The 19,583-nt window shown below is 48.5% G+C and overlaps 2 protein-coding genes across 5 annotated transcripts in view; one reads left to right on the forward strand and one right to left on the reverse strand.

Annotated features, from left to right (window-relative positions):
- Positions 1-6,888, forward strand: part of LOC100721656 (coiled-coil domain-containing protein 33) — a 91,056-nt gene extending 84,168 nt beyond the window's left edge. For 3 of the 4 annotated variants that reach the window (XM_063243557.1, XM_063243558.1, XM_063243559.1), the window contains 6 exons: positions 2,549-2,693; positions 2,994-3,082; positions 3,204-3,332; positions 3,415-3,511; positions 5,391-5,542; positions 6,672-6,888. In XM_063243557.1, the coding sequence (XP_063099627.1) occupies positions 2,549-2,693; positions 2,994-3,082; positions 3,204-3,332; positions 3,415-3,511; positions 5,391-5,497 (567 nt within the window). In that variant the 3' untranslated portion in view covers positions 5,498-5,542; positions 6,672-6,888. The remainder of the gene's footprint in view (positions 1-2,548; positions 2,694-2,993; positions 3,083-3,203; positions 3,333-3,414; positions 3,512-5,390; positions 5,543-6,671) is intronic. The other variant, XM_063243560.1, reaches the window with a different exon arrangement.
- A 940-nt stretch (positions 6,889-7,828) lies between these two features.
- Positions 7,829-15,610, reverse strand: LOC100721940 (cholesterol side-chain cleavage enzyme, mitochondrial-like). Its single transcript, XM_063243420.1, has 6 exons — positions 15,580-15,610; positions 13,764-13,945; positions 9,574-9,740; positions 9,219-9,297; positions 8,550-8,747; positions 7,829-8,191 (listed from the first exon to the last, which is right to left on the reverse strand). Exons 1-6 carry the CDS (start codon positions 15,608-15,610, stop codon positions 8,060-8,062), a joined length of 789 nt encoding a protein of 262 aa, XP_063099490.1. The 3' UTR covers positions 7,829-8,059.
- Positions 15,611-19,583: the final 3,973 nt, after the last annotated feature.

Here is a 19,583-nt window from a genome sequence, read left to right on the forward strand (position 1 = left end):
GGCTTTGAGGATCAAGGTCCTGGAGGTGACAATGTCAGTGGGTGACGATGGGTGCTCAGGGTCAGGTATTGTTTGGTGCCCTTGGAGGATGTGGCAGCCCCAAGAGAAGGACACAGGTTGGGGGAACGGGACCTTTGCAGGAATCTGGGGCACAGTATCCACATACTCTCAAGGCTGTGACGCACAGCATGGCCCTGAGAGAGCCCTGCCTCAGCTATGGGGACAGGTCAGAGCTGCTGCCCGCAGGCTGAGGTCTCCCAAGGTCCCCACTCCACCAGGAAGGTGGAGCCAACTGAGGAGGAAAGGACAGACCCATGGTTCCAAGGGACATGGGACTGAGGAGAGAAGGCTAGGGCCAAGGTAGGACAGTGGCAGTAGGCAGGGCTGTCACAGTGTGGAGATCCTGGCAGAGACACCCATCTCCCCAGGAACTCAGATGCCCCTGGGTCACTTTCCTCCTTGCGCTGGGTCTCAGCTGTCATTTGTGTCAAGGGAGAGTGCTGTCACTAGACAGCACACAAGCCCAGGGTTGAGGAAGAGGAGGAGGATAATGGAGTTTGGTAACAGTGGGGTCTTACAGCCTCTGTGTGAGTCAGACCCACAGGATGGCTGTCCAGCTAGTAACCCCATCCTGGGACCCCTCAGGTTTTCATGTCCCCACCGGTTATGGGGAGAGCCTCTTCATTTCTCCGTACCCTCTTCATTTCACAAGGCGGGGTGGGTGTCCCTGTGTCCTGATGATTAATTCCAGGTCCATTCTTTGTGACTTGAGCAGACGCCAAGTGTGCACTAACAGAAGACCAAGCTGTGCTGCGGTGAGCACTCTTGAACACGATTTCCTGACTGTGTATGCGCACCTGTAGGTCATTGTCCCAAGCAGACACCGTGAGAGGCTGTACTAGGCTGCAAAAAAAGGGGCAAATTTCCTTTGCAGCAGCATCTTGGGCTTTCTCCAGTGAGCCTGCCTGGCTTCCAGAGTCCATAAATCAAGTCCCAGAGCACAGCAGAGCAGGGAGCAAGGGTGAGGAGGAGAGAAAATGGGAAGGGATCAAACAGTGCCTCTGAGTTAGCACTGCCCAGGCAGAGGCTCCACATACCACTTCAAAGCATGGGTGTCCCCACCAGGAGGACTCTGAGGAGCCCAAGTCCTGAGCCCACACAGCCTGTCCTCACTGTAGTCTTTTGTGTGGTCTCTGAGCTGAGCATTTCAGCCAGTGTGCTGTCTGAGGACGCCAGATGGGCAAGTTGGGAAAATCCAAGACCTGGACCTTGGCCTGGGCCAGAGCTGCTGACATAGGCCCAACACTGGCATCACCAACTAGAGGGAGTCCAGCCTGAGGGGTAGTCAGTGACAGGTGACAAGTGGTGGCTGATGGGTCCCTGCTGTCTCAGGCTCCTTCCCTAGAAGCCAGTGGCCTGCATGCAGCAGGTGGGAGGCAGTGACTGGCTATCCAGACCACCTCCCCAGACAGCATGAGGCCCAAGTGGGGGTTGGGGGCAGAGCTCTACTCCCTAGGATCTTGGGAGTGAGTCCCCACTCTACTTCGTCAGCCTCAGGGAGTCCATAGGTTACCAAGCTCGCCAAGCAAGTCTGTCCCTGCTCACACCATTCCCCACCCAGCCCTGACTTCTCTACTTGAACATTTCTGGCTTCTTGTAGCCTGCTTTGGTCACTTCTTGGCACCCTGTGAGGTGTCTATGTGTGTGGACATCAGGCAGGATTGCACAATAGGTAAGAACACTTGAGCACCAGACGGCCTAGTTTCGGGACTCAGGCCTGCTGCCACTGGTTTGGTCACTGAGCAGGTTACTGGCCTCTCTAAGCCTTTCTCTGAGGTTTCTTCATCTGTCACAATGGGGTGATTGCAGCATCTACCCTCATAGGTTTGTTGTGAAGACTGAATGGGAGGTGGAACGTAAAACACTCAGGAGGAGGCCTGGACCATAGTAAACGCTCAGAGAATGCTGGTATTGCTGGTCCTAACCTAGGGACTGACTCTGTTTCCTACGTCCTGGCCCCCATCCTGCAACCAACATCTGACCTTGACCCCGAGTCTCCTTGACTTCTCTCTGTCCCTTCCTGACTACTAGGCTGATGCCAGGGTCAGCTCCTAAATGCAATGAATGGGATTTCTAAGAGTTTGTCCCCTGGGCTTAGTGACTGGAAGGAGGGAAAGAAAGTGGGAGATGGCAGAGACTGGCTGTGACTTAACAAGCTCTGGTGGCCCTGATCCTTTCAGTTTACTTACTCATACCCTTTGCTCTGAGGTCCATGCCCTTGGTTTCCCTCTGAGCCGCCATCAGCAAAACCCTCGTGGCTGCCAGGAGAGCAATTTATGCAGCTGCCCTAATACAGCTGAGAGGATGGGAACCAAGTCAGCCCCCCCCCCCGGCAAATTGCTGGGACCTAGGGACACTGTGTAGGGCTCATGCTGCTACTTAGCCTGGAAAATGAACCACTGCCTCCCAAACATGGGTACAGGTATAAGAAGGGGGCTCCCAAGGGCCCAGGGATCAGCTCTGGCTCTGCCCACCCACCACCCACCAGAAAATGAACAACTACCGGCGGGCCATGCAGAGGATGTCACCACGGGAACAGATCAGCCTCTTGGAGGAGGAGAACCAGATACTAAGGCACCTCCTGGTCGAGCGGGAGCTAGAAGGAAGCAGGTTCACTGGACCCCAGGATCCGGGTGAGAAAGCACAGGCCACCATAGACATCTAGACACCCCTTGGGGTCTGTGTTGAAGACAGGGAGGTGGGTGGGGAACTTCCCTCGGATGTGCATGCAGCTGGATTCAGGCTGGCAGGAGACCACAAACATGCCGTCCACCCACAGACACTGACATGGTCCCCACCCAGCTGTGTCTTCTCAGACAGGAAAGGAGTGCCTAGCCTATCTCCAGCCCAGGGCTGGGGAGGTACCTGCTCCCCTTTCCTCTGATGAGGGGAGCTAGAGAGCCCACCATGAGCCGACTCCCTGCCTACCCCAGCAATGTCCATGAGACAGAAGCTGCAGCGGCTGATTAGGGTGCGCGAGCTGAAACTGAAGATGCAGCGCATGAAGAACGAGCTAATTCGGGTAAGCGGGAGTGGCGAAGGAGGGGTGGGCAGGGCTGGGAGAAGCCTTGAGGGATGGCAGTGGCAGATCCTTTCCCTCAGGCACCCATTCCCTGCCCACCACTCCGTTCTGCTCCTTGCAGAAGAATGACCGAGAAAAGAAGTGGCTGGAACAGTATCAGGCACAGCAGCCGAAGGCTGCCCTGAGACGGTTCCAGGTCCCGCTGCAGAAGATGAAGGCGCTGGAGGACACCGCACGGCACCATGAGAAGGCAGGTGCCGGGCTCGCCTAGGCAGGGGCTGCACATGGGAAAGTGTAGTGCCCCCAGCCTCGCCTCATGCTCCACCCCAAAGGTGCTAGAAAAGATGGAGCAGGTGCTGGAGGACCGGCTGCTGCAGGAGAGAAAGGAGCACGCGCCCCCCAGCAGGCAGCTGGGAAAGCCGCACGCAGGTGGGTCCGAGATCTACTCTGGACAGGAGGGGGATCCACTCCTCAGGCCTTGCCCAGCTCTCCAGGGAGGCCCAGTCTTCCAGAGCCTCGGCTTCAGGAGAACCTACTTAGTCACATCTGTGGGTTGGGATGCAAGGGTCGTGCTGCCCACACCACCCCAAGGCCCTGAGCTCCCTCATCCCAGAGTGGCCCTAGGAAAACACTAGTGTGAGCCACACTGGGAACACAGCAGGGACACAGGGGCCCACAGAGAGCCACCTTGGGTAGCATTCCCTACTCCTTAACCAAATCCTTTGAATTATTTTTCTGTCTTCCCATATTTTCAAAGATTTTGTTTGCAAAGCAAACCAGCCAATGTTGTCCTCTTTTGGGTGAACCACAGCCACCTAGAACTGCCCATCACAAGGCAGTTTGGATAGGCAGAAAAGAGTGGGAAAGAACCTCAAAGCAGGGGACATCTTCTGTGTCTTGGCTCCAGGCTCAGACCTCTCTGCTAGGGGTCCTGGGTGATCTAAAGCCATTAGACAATAATGAAATCCTGTCCTGCCTTCAGAGACCATTAGGTCCCCGGGAACTTGGGTAAGGCTGCATGTAATCAGGCAAAGGCCCAGAGAGAGAAACAAGAATGCTAGGAGCAGAGAGAGGCAGTCAAGAGGGAGGGGACAACCTGAAATACACATATGGCAGATGCTTGGGGAAAAGGAGAGTAAAATGCTGCAGTCCAATTCCCAACAGCCAGGAGGACAGCCCTAGGAATGTGGGCCTGGTGCCACTGCAGTAGGGAGCCATCGATGGCTTGGGAACAGAAGAACAGCAAGGAGCAAAATGCTGGGACTGATCAGGCAGGGACATGGAGGCAGAAAGGCCCATCTCACACATGTCTGTGGTCATGTTCACAGCTTTCCCCAAGTCCTCAGCCCCTGGCCTTCCACTGGGTTCCACAGGAGAAACCTTGCCTGTCGACCTTTACTCGGTGCTACTGGCAGAAAATTCAAGGCTATGAGCCGAGCTAGAAAAGAACCACCAACAGCCAGCCCCTATCATTCTGCAGCAGCAGGCCCTGCCAGTAAGAGCCACCACCATGCCTTGGCCTGATCCCACCTGTACCAGTCACCAGTTGTCCAAACTCACCCACAGCACAATTGAAGCTAAAGACCTAGGCTTGGAGCTGGGTGTCCCAGATTTGCCAATGTGCCCAAAGCTCCTGGGAATGCATGCATCTGAATGTCACCTTGACTCTCACCTATTAGCCTGGGAGAAAGCAAGCCCTTGACTGACCCTTGACCCCTAACCCCTGGCTCCTGGCTCCCAGTCAGACCCCTTTTAAGAGCATTTCCTGGGATCGGTGCAGCCCTGGAGAGCCCTTTTCCCCAACCCAGGTGGACCCCAGAGAGTTGGGAGCAGGTGGAGACTTGGCAGAGAGGATGCAAAAGACAGATGGCCCAGGCCACCACAAGCAGACAGAGACCCTGTCCGCACAGCTGGGTGTCCCAAGCCCCTCCTCTATCCAGGCTGCTCCGGCGCCCACTGCTGGACACATCTAAAGACAAGCTGCTTGGAATCAGAGCAGGTGGGGTAGGGCACATGGGACAGGACTTGTAGGAGATGGGCTCCTTTTGGAAGCCCCCGATGGTGGACATTCAGGGTGAACATGAAGATGGGACCCTGGCTTCCCGGACTCTTCACTCTGCACAAGGCTCCCTGCCCGACTCCCTCTTGAGCACTACTGGGAGCTTTTTGGGGCCTTGTACATTAAAACAGTGTGCTGCCCCAAATCTGCAGGGAAATAGCTGTAAAGGGCGCTCAGCCCAAGAACTTCAGAGGGAGGCACTGCCCCCCAGAGCTGACTGGATTCAGACCTGGCTGGTCTCTTCTCCAGGACCTCGAGTCTTCAAGAGTTCCTGGGCTCACTGCCTCAACTGGGGCCAAATACGAACTTCTGCTCTACCCACAGGATCTCCTGGCCAGTACTACAGACAAGTTTAACCTCATGGCCAAGCTGGAGCAGGCTCAGAGCCGTATAAAAGCCAGGTGGGTAAAATGCAGGGGTTAGCCAAGCTGGGCCCAGGCCCACTGCTCTGTCTGTGACCAAAGTCAGGGCTCAGTGTAAAGCTAGGACCAGAGGTCAGTGTGTGACCAGACTGTTGTCATGATGCAGAGAAGGTCCTCCATGTCTGTCCTTTTTGTCACCCTTTCCCCTGCCACCCCCGAGGTCCCTTGGGAAGGTCTGAGGCCCATGCTGCCAGGAGCTTTGCATACTGCCCAGCAAGCAGGCCCAGATCCTAATGGGCTCCAGGCACATGGGTCTTCCACTGCCCCTGTCCATGTCTGCAGTTGGAGGACTCAGCCCGACGATGGGGCCGAGAGAAGCAGAACTTGGCCACACGGCTGCAGGAGCAAGAACATGGTTTTGGGCGCTCCCCAAATCTCATCACTGACCAACCCATGAGTAACCCCATAACTAGAGTTTAGGTGTTAGGGCTGGGACCCCATCTCTAAGTCACTAGACTTGAGAGAAATTTACAGGGTCAACCTGTGGGCTGGGATCCGAAGTCCTGAGCTCAGTTCCTGCTCTGCTGCCAACAGAAGCTGTCACTTGGTCTCGGTTTCCCCAGCCATCTGGGAGAACAGGAACCCCTCCCCCTGCACAGGTGCTTGTGAGACTCCACAAAGAGATGACTGTGGATGAGGGGAGGCCGACACAGGCACTTCTAGAATGTTCTGTCTGTCACTACCTGTATTCTAGGACTGGCTGTGCCCATGGACAGCATAATGGTAGCCTCCACTCACCACACTCATTATGCCCAAGAATCTTCTCTTATCCCCCACCATTTTGCCCCCACACAGCTGATGTGAGCACCATCTTGGCAGCTTCCCAGGAGCAAACAGGGCCTTCACACCAACCCAAAGGCCTGACTTCTGCTCTTGGCCCTCAATATTTTACTCATGGCTAAGGATGCAAATTCCTGGAAAGGGCCTTTCAAGGACACAGGGACTGACAAGGACACCAGAGACCATCTGCAAGCCCTTCCGGGCCCATGGACTCCTGGAGAAATTAGGTTTCATCTTTTGTGATCAGATGAGTTGAGGAATCTTCCAGAAGTGTGATTGGAAGTTCAGGAATGGGAGTGTACTCACATGCCCACTTTGCCTCCCACAGAATACCTTGATGAACCATGCCAACAACCTCAAACAGCCCTCAAAGCAGGAAGTCTTGCTGCCCGACTCAGACCCCAAGCCCAAACAGCCTTCAGACACCCAGCTGGAGCCCTCCAGCTCCCAGCAGACCTGAGCCCTGCACAGGCCTCCTCCTTCTCTGTGCACCTGGCAGCATCACCCCAGCCCCTAAAGATGACTTTATTAAATGCTGAAGCTGAGCCCCAGACTCTGCTGCCTCCTGCCAGATCCCATCGGGTCCCCAGCCCTTGGCCACAGCCTTACCACCTCCTGCCTGAACCAGAGCTAAAGCAAAGACTACAGTGGACCAGGAGGTTGGTGAGAAGGAGGATCAGAAAGGGAGGCCCCTTCCTCTTGTCTTTTTCTCTCCATCCTGCTTCCTTTCTCTTCTTTGGCTCTGAGTCATCTCTGGCTCAGAAATGTCAGTGCTGGAAAGAAAAAGACGCCCAGCTCTGTGTGGGACAGATGAAGAAACTGGCTCAGAGACACAAGTTATCTTGTATCCCTGCATGGTAGGGAAAGTAAAAGGCTGTGAGAGACGACCTGAACCTTGCAGAACTTTGGTAGAAGCGGCCAGGCAGGTTGGGCCACTGTCCCTGGCTGGACAAGTCCCCTGCCTGCTGGCAGCACTCAGATCTGGAGGACCAAGGGCCAGCAAGGAGCTGTTATCTGCTCTGGGCCAGAGGTCAGAAACTCAGAGAGACTTAAGGGCCCTGGACAGGTACAGTCATAGTCCAAATGCACCAGAAACTGTTCCAGTTCCCTGCCTACCACCCAGAGCTTGACAAGGGACTTATCTTCCCGGAGCCAGGCAGGAAGCACAGGCAAACCCAGAGCGGGGTCAGGAGATGGAGGAAGCATGCTGGCTCCTGTCCTGGGACCAAGCTGCTCACACCAGCTCCTTCCAACCCCACAGGGGACTCCCATGGGGGTCTCATCCAAGAGGGCAGGACTGGCCTAAGCCTCCCTATCCTCAGATAAGACCTGCCTCCTCCTCTATCATTGATGCCTGGCCTGCACAAAGGCACTAACCCTCTCCTCTCAGCCTCCTCCCAGCTGCTGTGGGTGGGTGGTCACATCATAGTCCCTCCTGCATGCCCCAATCTGCACCATAGGATCCATTGGAAAGAAAAACACTCCCATAGTTCAGCCATTTATTGTCTTCCCACTCCAGGGCAGGAGATGGAGAAGAGTGGGCCAGAGGTGACAGAAAGACGGCTCTGAGCTGGCCCAGGTGGCCACTGAGCCAAACCACCTGCCCTGAAGGAGTGGGGACACAGCACCACAGGTGCAAGGCCCAGTGGCACCCACTCAGCCATCTACCCACACAATTGCAGCCTGGTTGGTAGAGGTCAGGGACACCACCTGTGATCACACCTGGGCCGTGTCCTCTTTGAAGGGCAGGAAAGTGAAGTAGATGGGCTGCTCAGGCACGAGGATGAGGTTGAACTTGGTGCCCACATCTTTGAACTGCTTCAACTGAATCCTGAAGTTCTCCAGCACCTGAAGAAGGGGATGAGTTTGGGAAGGGGTGGAGGGCTGTCTCCCCAGGCCAGGGTCACCCTCTTCCCATCCACCTCCTTGGGGAGCCCAAGGGCTGTAGCCTCAACTCCTCATTTAAATACACCATGGGTATCCTGTTCCCTGGGTTTAGGCCTTGACCTTAACTGGGCTACAACACCCTCCCCCACCGCTCCCCCTACCTCACCCCACCCTATATCATGATGGCCCTGGGGATGCTAGTGAGTGACACGTGGGTCAGCCCAGGAGAAAGTAACTGGGAACTAAGACAGAGACAGGTTGGTGACTTCACAAGGCACAGGGTACCTAGTGTACCCAAGTGTCCCCAAACCCCACTCACATAGATGAGGAAGATGGTCATTTCCAGCTCTGCAATCCGCCAGCCCAGACACTGCCGCACCCCCCAGCCGAAGCCCAGGTACCGGAAGTGGGTGAGGTTTTTGTCCTTGTCCAACCATCGGCTTGGGTTGAAAGTGATGGGGTTGGAGAAGTAGCTGGGTTCCCGGCCCATGGCATAGTTGGCCACCTGCACCAGTGTCTGGGGACAAGGTGGCCAGAGGCCTGAGCAGGACACCCAGCTTCCCCAGGCTCCTGTGCTCCCACTCCCAGCCCTGACCCTCAGCCAGCTGCCCAGGTACCCAGGTACCCAGGTACAGACATGGACATTCTGCCCACTGTGTGACCTCAAATCAGGTCCTACCCTCCCAGGAAATGAGGGTGGCTGAAAACACAATACTGGATAACAAGTGGTCCTCCCACCCATCCGGAGCCCGTGAGGGTCCAGGCAGATGGTGAGATCTACTTCCAAACTCTTGAGCATCAGCAACTTGGCAGTGCCACTACCCCTGCCCTTCTTCAAACTCCGACCACGGCCACTAAGAGCCCCTAGGGCCCAAAAGAAAGCAGGACAGAGCCCATGGCCACCATCTGTCACCACTTCAGCCTTCTTCATCTGCCCCCTGCTGCCCCTGTCTGATTGGCAGAACCCGAAACTCTAACCTGCTCCTACCTTGGCAGGAATCAAGTAATCACGGAGAACCAAGTCACACGAAATATATCTCTGCAAGGTTATGGAGATGGGGTGCAGCCTGGGGGAAGAGAACACTCGGAAATGCATGGCCCCAAGGCTGGGACACAGGCCAGACTCTCCATCCTGTCCTGTCCCCAGCAAGGCCCCAGCTGCAGCCCCTCCCCACCCCGGGAACTGAGGAGGCCAGGCTATTTCCTCCCTGGCTTCCCAGAGTCTCTGCAGACTCCTCTACACCCTGGATTGATATCCGACAGCCCTTCCTTGGACCCCTCCCTCAACCCCAACCAGGGTGAACAGGCAGGAGGCACTATGGGGTGGGGTGAGATGGGCTCACCTCAGAGTCTCCTTAATGCTAGCCTTGAGCAGAGGCACCAGCTGCAGCATCTTGGTCATGTCCCCCTGGGCCTGACGCCGGGCGGCCTGCACCTCAGCCCGAAGCATGCTCTGCACCTTGAGGTTGTGCGCCAACTCATACAAGTTCCACTGCAGGGTCATGGATGTCTGGCAGGGAGGAAAGGAGGAAGGAACACAGAGACAGGCAGGACCCTCACTTGAGATCCCCGGCCCATGCTGAATTCTCCCCTCCAAGAACTTATCCCTCCGCAACCTTCACCTCCATCTCTAAGACATCATGTGCGGAAGCATACATCCAAGAAAGGTGATCTCACTGTCCCTGTCCCTGTCCCCAGCCTTCCTGTCACCAGCACCCATCTGCCTTCCTATAGAGCTATAGAGCATCAGCACCTGGCAGCGCCTTCTTCCAAAGGACTCCCTATACCATCAGGAGCCAATCCTGCCTCTGGAAGTGTCACTTCTCCCACTGCTGCCCCTTCTCCTGAACTCTTTCAAACAAGCACCCACTCCCAGCCAGACTTAGAGTGGTGGTCACAGGTCCCAAAGCCAGACAGCAGATGGGTATCTGTCTGGACTGCAACTAGCATGTGGGATTTCCAGAGACAGACCAGCCAAGGTCAATATGACATCATGACACGGGGCTTGTGACCAGTGGCCCTCAAATCCCACACTCCCAGATTCTTCCATGGTGACAGGGAGGTTTCCCAGCTGGGAACATCCCCCTCCTGAGGTTGAAAAACAAATGGTCAGCACATTATCCTTCTTAGGAGGCTTGGATACCCTTCCATCCTCCCAGGAGAGGTGACAATGAAAGACAGCCGCACAACTTCCGTTCTCAGCTGTGAATTCTTGCCTGGCTCCCCAGTGCCTCCAGATGCCATACAAAGGTCTGAACCCCTGCCTGGTACCTGCCTGTGGCTCTGCTGGTCACCCCTCTATCAGCATCTACCTGGTCTCTGGTCACTCAGGGCTGCACACAGCTCCCAAGGCCCACACTTCCCCACACTAGCCCCGCTTCCTGCAATTTCCTCCGCACACAGGAAGCCATTGTGTACTTCTTCAAAACGCCAACTGCATGCAGGTGTTTATCTCAGTACCTCCCAAGTCTGCCACTGGGTAGGTGCTAGGAAGGGACTCATTTGGTAAGGTAATTAAGTTACTAGCTGTGTGACTTTGGCCAAGCTATGTAACCTGTCTGTGACCCCTTATCTAAAAGAAAAGAGGATGTTCATGAGTTATCTCACCTTGTCCTTGGCAAACAGTAAATGAGGCTGCGCACGTGAAAAGCAGCTTAAGATGCTGCCGGCCAGGTAGTGCGTTAAATAAATGTTGCTTCCTAGTGAGGCCCCTTGGGTGCGGGGAGCACTTTTTGGGGAGCTCCTCTGCATAGTTGGCAATGAACTATACCCCTAATATTCACAGAGGCTCCAACAGCAACAGGGACTAACTCCTTCAAAGCAAAATACCTTGGCTAAATACCCCAAGGCATGCATGCAGCACAGCAGGCCTGAACCCAGGGTCTTCATACTGAGCCCCATCCCCCAGCCCTTTTGGATTGTTTAATTCGGAGACCAGATCTCACTAAGTTGCTGAGGTTAACACCAGGCCCCTCCCTGGTCCTGACAGGTGGCTCCTACCCCCACCACCACCATGCCCAAGGCCTTCAAAACAGAAGATCAACTCCTTCCTGTCCTGCCTGAGCATGTAACCAGGGCCTGCTCTGTCATTGCAGCCCTGCTGTTCGCATCACAGCCATCTGCTATGCACTGACCTGCCTATCCCTCAGAACGTGACTGCATTTGAGACAAGAATCTTAAAGAGGTCACAGGTGTAAAAGAATCTCAGCTTTGCCAAAGCCATTACCTGGGCTGTCCTGCTGCAGCAGCCACAGGAGACTCTCATATATCTTCTCTAAGCTGTCTGGGGACACCTGAGGGTCCCAGTGCTCTCATCCTAGCTAGTAATCCATAAATGCTTAATGATTAAATCACATTAGCATGGAAAGTTTAAAGAAGGAAACCAGGACCAAGGAGTTCAAGAAGTCAAGAGGGGAGGTTGCAGACCAGGTATGGTGGCATATGCCTATAATCCCCTCCTTTGGGAGGCTGAGTCAGGAGGATTGTCTTGAGTTTGAGGCCGTCAAACTATATATAACTATAGATAACAAGACCCTGTCTCAGAAGAAAAAAACCCAATAGAGAAATGGAGGTCATATCCACATGTGCTAGGATCTCAGCACTTTTGGAGACTGAGGCAGGAGGATCATAAGTCTGAGCCCAACCTGGGTCACTTATTAAAACATTTACTAGGGATATAGCTCCATGGAATAAATGCTTGCCTGACAAGTGCAATTCAATTCCCAGTACCAAACACTAAATAAATAAATAAAGCCTTTACCACCAAAAAAAAAGTCAAATATGGCCCCTGTAATCCCAGAGCACTTGGGAGGCTGAGGCAAGAAAGTTGCTGCAAGTCTGAGGCCAGCCAGGACTACAAAGTAACTTCAAGTCCAGCCTGAACTGCATAGTGAAACCCTGACTCAGAAATACCAAAAAAAAAAAAAAAAAAAAAAAAAACCTTTAAAAAGGGGCTAGGTATATAGCTCAGTGCAAATGTCCTGAGTTCAGGGCTGGGGATATAGCTCAGCGGCAAAAACACCTTCCTGGCAAGCACAAGGTCATGAGTTCAATTCTCAGTACCAAGAAAAAGAAAAGGTCAAATTTCATCACTATTGCCACATGCAGAGAAGTCTCTGGATACTGTGTGGACAGCAGGAGGGAGGCCCTGCAGTGGAAGCCTCTGGACTTCAAGGTCCAAAGGAGAGGTGAGGAAATGACAAAAGGACCCCAAAGACAGACCCAAATGCTTCTGGGACCCTGTATGCCTGTCTCTATCTCCCTGGATCTGAGAAGCCATACTGTCCACCACCTCCCACATCTGGGCTCCACATGCAGGCCCACCTTAAAGACACCCCTGTAATCCCAGCATTCAGGAGGCTGGGGCAGGAGGATCACGGTGAGTTTGAGGTCAGCCTAGGATACATAGTTCAAGGCCAGCCTCAACTACATAGCAAGAGTCTGTCTCAAAGAACAACAAAAAATTTTTTCAAAAAAAAAAAAGACTCCATTTTATACAACAGAATATTACTCAGCTACAAAAAGGATGATTTTGAGGCTTTTATAGGTAAATGGACACAACTTGAGGCTATCCTCATAAGTGAAATAAATCACACTCATATTTGTAAATATTACATTGTATGTCTATTGTAAAAATAATAAGCTGAAAGAGTTTATTATCTCTAGGATCCAAAATGTGTAATAGATATTGTCATAAGGAAAGGGAAAGTGCTCTGAAGTGTATGACTGTATGTATGATCAAGTGTGCAAGATAGAAAACCATATTACTAAGTGTTTGTTGGTCATCAAACAATAGTTTGTACTGTTGTTTTTTGATTGTCCATTTTTTATGCTTTGATTGTGTAACTTGAACTACTTCTAAGATAATATGTAATTTATTGGGGCTGGGGATTTAGCTCAGTGTCATAAGTGCCTGCCTGGCAAGTGTGAGGTTGTGAGTTCAATCCTTGGTACCCACCCCAAATGTAATTTATTAGCTAGTGATTTTTTTTGGTATTTTGAATTTTTTTTTCTGTTTTGCTTTTTTTCTCAAAACAAAAACAAAAACAAAAAAGACTCCATGAGGAACCAGGACCTCACTGCCTAGCATAAAAGCCCTCAGGTTAGGACGTTCCAATTTAAGGATTTTTCAACTGTATGTGTACAGAAGCAATACACATGCAGGAGAGAGATGAATTCTGAGTGTTGCATTTTGCCCTTTCCCATGCTAGGTTACCATGAGCAGCATGGTAACCAGGAGGGTGCCACGCCAGACCTATGTAATATAAACAGTCTAGAATCTAATGATGTGAGCCATGGCCCCACATGGGTACCAGAGAAAGGGCACCCCAGTCACTTCCTTTGTGCCAGCACTAAAAAAGCTGGCTGACTGCTCTGTAACATGGTCCTGTGAGTACCCTCTGACCTCACCCTCCTAGAATGATGTCCAGGCAGAGAAAGCAGAACCCACCTGGGCACGACCCCCTTCAATATCAGGGCTTCTGACAACACACGTGGGCGTAGGGAGGCCTGACATGTGCCCACCGCCACTCACCGTGTCCACACCACCTGCCAGCATCTCGATGACATTGGCCTGAATGTTCTCATAGGGCAGTTTGTTGCTGGCTAGCAAGCTGCAGAGGATGCCGGGGTACTTGAAGGCCACAGTGACATTCCCAACACAGCTACCCAGTTTTAATCTCAGCACTGCTGCAGTCACCTGGTTCCTGCTTGAGTCTGCAATACCAGCCTTCCAGCATTGTGAGCTACCTGATCTCTTTTATGTTTATGTTAACTGATGCATTTTGTTACTTGACATTGATATTACTGACTCTTTCACTAGATCAATTCCACAGAAGTTGGAGAGCACAAAGAAAATCAGGGCTACTGTTGGTAGCTTGCAAGACACCTGGGGCTAAAGTTCAAGGGCAGCTGATTTGTTCTCAGAAGAGCCAACAGCAAAGGCAGCTTCAGGAATCAGCACTGAACCACTTTGGTTTCTAAGGTGATGACTCACGCAATAAGAAAACAGAAAGGCAAGACATGAATAAGCAGACTTTGTACAGCAATTTGCAGTACAGGAAACAATGCATTGATTACATTTAATCTTCCTTTATCCCAGTGGTTTTCAAAGTACAGAGAAAAGATCATTGAGTTTTCAAAATATGGTAAAGAGATCCCATGTTCAATGGTCCTGAGAGGTCAAACTATTTTTGCAGCAACACTGGGAAATTATTTGCCTTTTTCACTGTGTTGACATTTACTGGTACAACAAAAGCAATCTGGTAAAAAGCACAAATCAAGGTAGTGGCAGCCAACTTTTTCAGTCCTTACTGTAGTTTTCTCCACTAGGCACTCTTAATGGAAAAAGGAGTATCTTTGATGAAGTAGTAAAAAAATGTTATTGCCTACATATTTCAATTGTTGGGTATATAACTGTTTTATCTTCTGTGTGATGTGATAGAAAGTTTATATAAAGCATATGGCTTAGATACTTTTCTTGTTGCTATGACAAAATACCTGACACTCACAAGTTAAAGGAGGAAAGGTTTATTTTGGCTCCTAGTTTGTGGAGGTTTCAGCCCATAGTTGGCTGGCTCCATGGCAGGGTGGCATGGCAGAGGGGCATCATAGAAGAGAAACAGTCCATGGCATGTCAGGCAGGAGGCAGCAAGCAGAGAGCTGACCTTCCATTTCTCCCTTTATATTTCATTCAGGCTACAAATCCAGATGGGTGCCACCCATACTCAGGGTGGGACTTCCAGTTTCTACACCCACAATGATGCTAAACTCTCCTAGTTATCACACACCCTGGATTAAAAAACCTTCAAAAAGCCTAATTGAAGAGTGCATGAGGCTTTGAGGGAACACCTAGATACAAGTCATGACACCATAGATTTCTACATTGTCTCCTCTGTGTCTCTGTGATTTTCTTCTACTATATTGGCCTCTAAACTAAACAAAAAAACAAAAACCAATCCTACCCACTGTGCCAGTTAACTGATTGTGTCAATTTGAGTAAGAAACACCCAACTAAATTGGATCAGTAGAGTTCTGGGTATGGGTGAAGGGATTTACTGAAGACCAAAGACCCACCTTGGGTATAAGTGGCACCAGCAACACAACTGTCACCTGGTTGGAATAAAAGGAAAACACAGAAGAAAGGCTCATTTTCATTTCCTTAGAGAGCTCCATTCTTCACCTTTACCTTGGACATCTGTCCTGGCTTCTAGCATCATCCTTTAATCTTTCAACTCAGATCCTTTGGCTTCCTAATATGGACTCCATGAGACACTGTACTGAACTTCAGTTTTTAGACTGAATCTTTCAGAACTCCAGGACACAGACAGACCTTTTGATCTCTTCCTCACCTGACTCTGTGGGTGGCCACTGTAAGTCCATCTTGTAAATCTTTATGTATTTTTGTATGTTGCATTAAGTCTACTTTGCTAACAAGCATTGACTGACACACTCCCATTTCTGTCTGTTAAGTAGCTCTTCCCAGATAAATTAATAGTAATTTGTATAGAAAAACATAGAATAAGTTGTACAAAGAAGTAAACTTCTTATAGAATGTGTAATTGACAGTTGGGTCACCATATTGGTTCTCAATCTTTGGAATCAGACTGGATGACACCTTCATTTTCTGTTGCATTTTGAATTTTGTATGGTAATTTATTCTGAATAGCAGCTTCAGAAAACTTAACTGCACAAATAACATGCTGTTTTGAAAATAAATGAAGTGTGAACAACTGTTGAAACTATTTCCAGATAGTGGTTTGATTGATATCCAGCGTATGTCACTCAATCTCCTTTGAAATGTTTAAAATTAATCTTATAGCACTCCTGTGACTCCTTGGTGGTGCCTCATGGGCACATGGGTACACACTTTGGATATTAAGGGAATAACATATTCCTGCTGCATACTCTAGTACATGGTTGTCCCAAGGAAAGGCCCCTTAGAATTGAGTTGAATTAGCCCATTTTTCCATGGACCTGCATTTTTATTTGTCAAACAATGGCTGCTGATTAAGCATTGGGAAAATATTTTCTCCAAAATGAATGAAGTGAGATGATTATGTTAAGGACAGCAAATAACTCTGTTCTTTGCAATGATAAAATTCAAATTTTCAGGTCAATATTGAAATTTGTAAAACTTGTACCTACAACCATAACTATGACAGAATCTCAGTAGAAGTTTCCTTAATGAGGTTACATGATGTTAGCAAATGCAATTTTGAAATGTATAGTGAAATTGTCGATAGTTTGAAGATCATATGATTCAGTGGAAGAATGCAGTATTTTCCAAATGGCCAAAATTATAAAAAGATATGTGAACAGAAGATCCAAATTACAGTTTAAAAAGGAAGAAAGATGCAAAGTATAAGGCAAACAAATAGATCTTAGTGTGGCATATTACAAAAAGTTAATTTGTGTGGTTTCAGATTGTAAAGTGAGAACTAATATTTTAAGATCCTACCACTTCTACATCTTTGGTGTATAATAAATCAGAATGCTTGTAATTATGGGAAAAGACTATTCAAATTCCCCAGTTTTTCTAGCTATATGTCTGATGAGGTCAAGTTTTCTTTAAGTATTTCAACCAAGAAGCATACTGCAACAGATTGGATGTAGAATTAGAAGACAGGGTTCAGTGATTTTCTGGCTAAGCCATGGATCAACAATACATTCTGAGCCTGTAAAATAATGTCTCTTTTCTCATTAATGCTTTGAAAAAAGTAGTTACTTTCATAGCATTATTTATTCACATTTATAAGTGAATCAGTAATTGAGTGTTTTAAAAATTTTCAATTTTGACTTCTAATTAAATATTAGAAGTTAAATATTTAAAATATTTAGTTAATATTTAAATATTTAAAATATTTAGTAATTCTAATTAAATATTAGAAGTCACAGTTAAAAGGATTATTTAGGGTTATCAGTAATTATAGTTAAGATTTTTTAAAGGGTTTCTGAGACTAAGTGTTAAAGAATCACTGCTTTCACTGTTCAGATTAGGCAGAGAAGAGGTGACCACAAATGAGAAAACTATGTTATAAAGTCACAAAGAGTTTTCACTCAGTAGTGCCAGAAACTGCATTTATTTGCCAGAGGGATTTTCCCCACCAGTTTATATTTTTATATGGTTGGGGAAAAAAGTAGAGGCTTAACTATAGAAAGGGAGGACAAAGGCCCATTTGGAAAATCATAAAAGAAGGCCCCCATGGGTGTCATAGCAAGAGCTGTTTATTACTGAGTTACGCACCTTGAAAATATTTATTTAAACTGTCTGAATTAGAAGTGGAAAAACTTGAGTTGTGAGATTATACTGTAACTTCTCACATCCTCTAAGAGTAGGCAGCATCTTTTCTGAGCAAAGTTAAGGCTGGGAGCCCTGAAATAACAGGGAAAAAGCCAGGCCTCGGTAACTCTTGGAGCACAGGGTAGGAGCACAGGTTTGCTGAAAGGTCTCCCTCTCTGTTGCTAACCTCCACTGCAATAAAGTCACTTGTACTGAGTCGCTGAGTTATTCCTGTTCTTGTATGTTTATTTACTTACTTTAGTTTGTTGTTTGGTTACAGATTATTACAGTTCTGCATTCTAGTTCTGGAAACATAATCTTCCTAATGATATTTGGCATTTGATATTTGCACACAATTCTCAAGTCATTGATTTTATTGCCTCTTCCTCTATGAAGGAAATGTGGTCTCAAATTTCACCCAGTCTGTGATAAGTAGGAAGTTGCATTTGTCTTTTGTCTATGAAAATCTTTTCTCAAGCTTGTGGAAATTGTCCCAGGAAGGGGTTAGAGATGTTTAAAATCAGATTATTACTCTTGGAGAGTTTTAGGATATAGCAGCAACTGACAACTCATTTTATTTTATAGCAAATTTTTCTTTTTATAATTCTGTCTGCTTTTAAATTAAATCCAATCACAAGATGAGTTTTTCAACACCTTTTGAAGTATAAGTGAGAAATAAAAACTGCATTTAAGATGTATACCTACTTGTTTTGATATATACTTTCAATGCTCCATTTCAGATTATTTGCTGTCACTGCACAAAATTAACATTTTCTTTTTCCTTTTTAAATAACTACACATGATGAGAACATCTAAAATCTACCCTTTCATCAGGTTTCAGGCACCTACATCATATTGTTAACTGTGCTTGTATTGCTGTCCATTAGATCTCCATATGACACCTGACAAAACTAAAGTCTGCACCCGTTACCAGCCCCTCTCTGCTCACCTTCACCTTCCTCCTCTCTGATTTTCTGTGTCTGCCTTTTAGTTCCCCCATAAAAGTGCGATCATGCTACTGCATGATCTTCTTTATCAGGTCTGACTTTTTCTGCTTAGGGTAAAATTCTTCATTTTCGATGTAGCAGGACAACAGTTGACAGAGCATCCTTTATTTTTCAGGGCTGAATAATATTTGTATCCACGTCACACACATACACATGATCAAATATGTACACAACATACACATGCATTATCACAGGCACATACACATGCATGCACACACACATGCATGCACACACAAATGCATGCACACATACACATACTCTCACTCTACTCATCATGAATATTTAGGCAATTTCCTAATTTTGGGTATTGTATATATCTCTACAGTCTACTTAGGAGTACAAAGAAATCTTCAAGATACCAATTTCAATTTCTTTAGGTATATAGAATTCACATACATCCAGAAATAGGATTGTTGGATCACACTGTAGTTCTATTTTTTTACTTTAGAGTAGTGATTCTACACTGTTTTCATAAAGTTTATATATACTGTCTTAGTTGCTTCTTACTCATTGCTGAGACAAAATACCTGAGGCCCAAGTTGGGAAAGGAAAGGTTTATTTCTTACAGTTTTTGGAGGTTTCAGTCTATACTCAGTTGGCTCCAAGGCAGGCAGGCATGGCTGGGCCGCAGTACATGGCAGCTTCAAACAGCAAACAGGAACAGGCAAAGAGCAAGACACACCTTCTTCCTGCCATTACATCACATGCTGGCTGCACCCCTATGTGGGTGGAGCACTTACACCATCAATTCAAGCACTATACAATGAACCATCACAAATGAACAATTCAAACTCATGAGGCCTGGGGGACACAGACATAACCCATGACATATACCAATTTACATTCTTAATGAAAAAGTATAAAGTGGTCCCTTTTCTCTGTGTCCTCACTGATACTTATCTATTTCTTTTTAAATAAAATCTATTTTAACAAGTGTGACATCTCATTTTGGTTTTGATTTAAATTTCCCTGATGGTGAGTAATGTTTAACATTTTTTCATAGACCCATTGTTGTGGCTGGTATCTAGATGTCCCCCCAAAGCCTCATGTGGTCACAGATGGGGAG

Source organism: Cavia porcellus, unplaced genomic scaffold (genome assembly GCF_034190915.1).
Source record: "Cavia porcellus strain 051 isolate PalLab524CR breed Dunkin Hartley unplaced genomic scaffold, mCavPor4.1 scaffold_38, whole genome shotgun sequence".
NCBI lineage: Eukaryota > Metazoa > Chordata > Mammalia > Rodentia > Caviidae > Cavia > Cavia porcellus.

Bases quoted from the DNA above. Each gene is read 5' to 3' on its own strand.
- LOC100721940 (XM_063243420.1), bottom strand. From the start codon at position 15,610: ATGGACTTACAGTGGCCACCCACAGAGTCAG. The intron at 13,946-15,579 runs GTGAGGAAGAGA...CTGGTATTGCAG, and splicing joins GTGGCCACCCACAGAGTCAG to ACTCAAGCAGGAACCAGGTG. The intron at 9,298-9,573 runs GTGAGCCCATCT...CTCTTCCCCCAG, and splicing joins AGCATTAAGGAGACTCTGAG to GCTGCACCCCATCTCCATAA.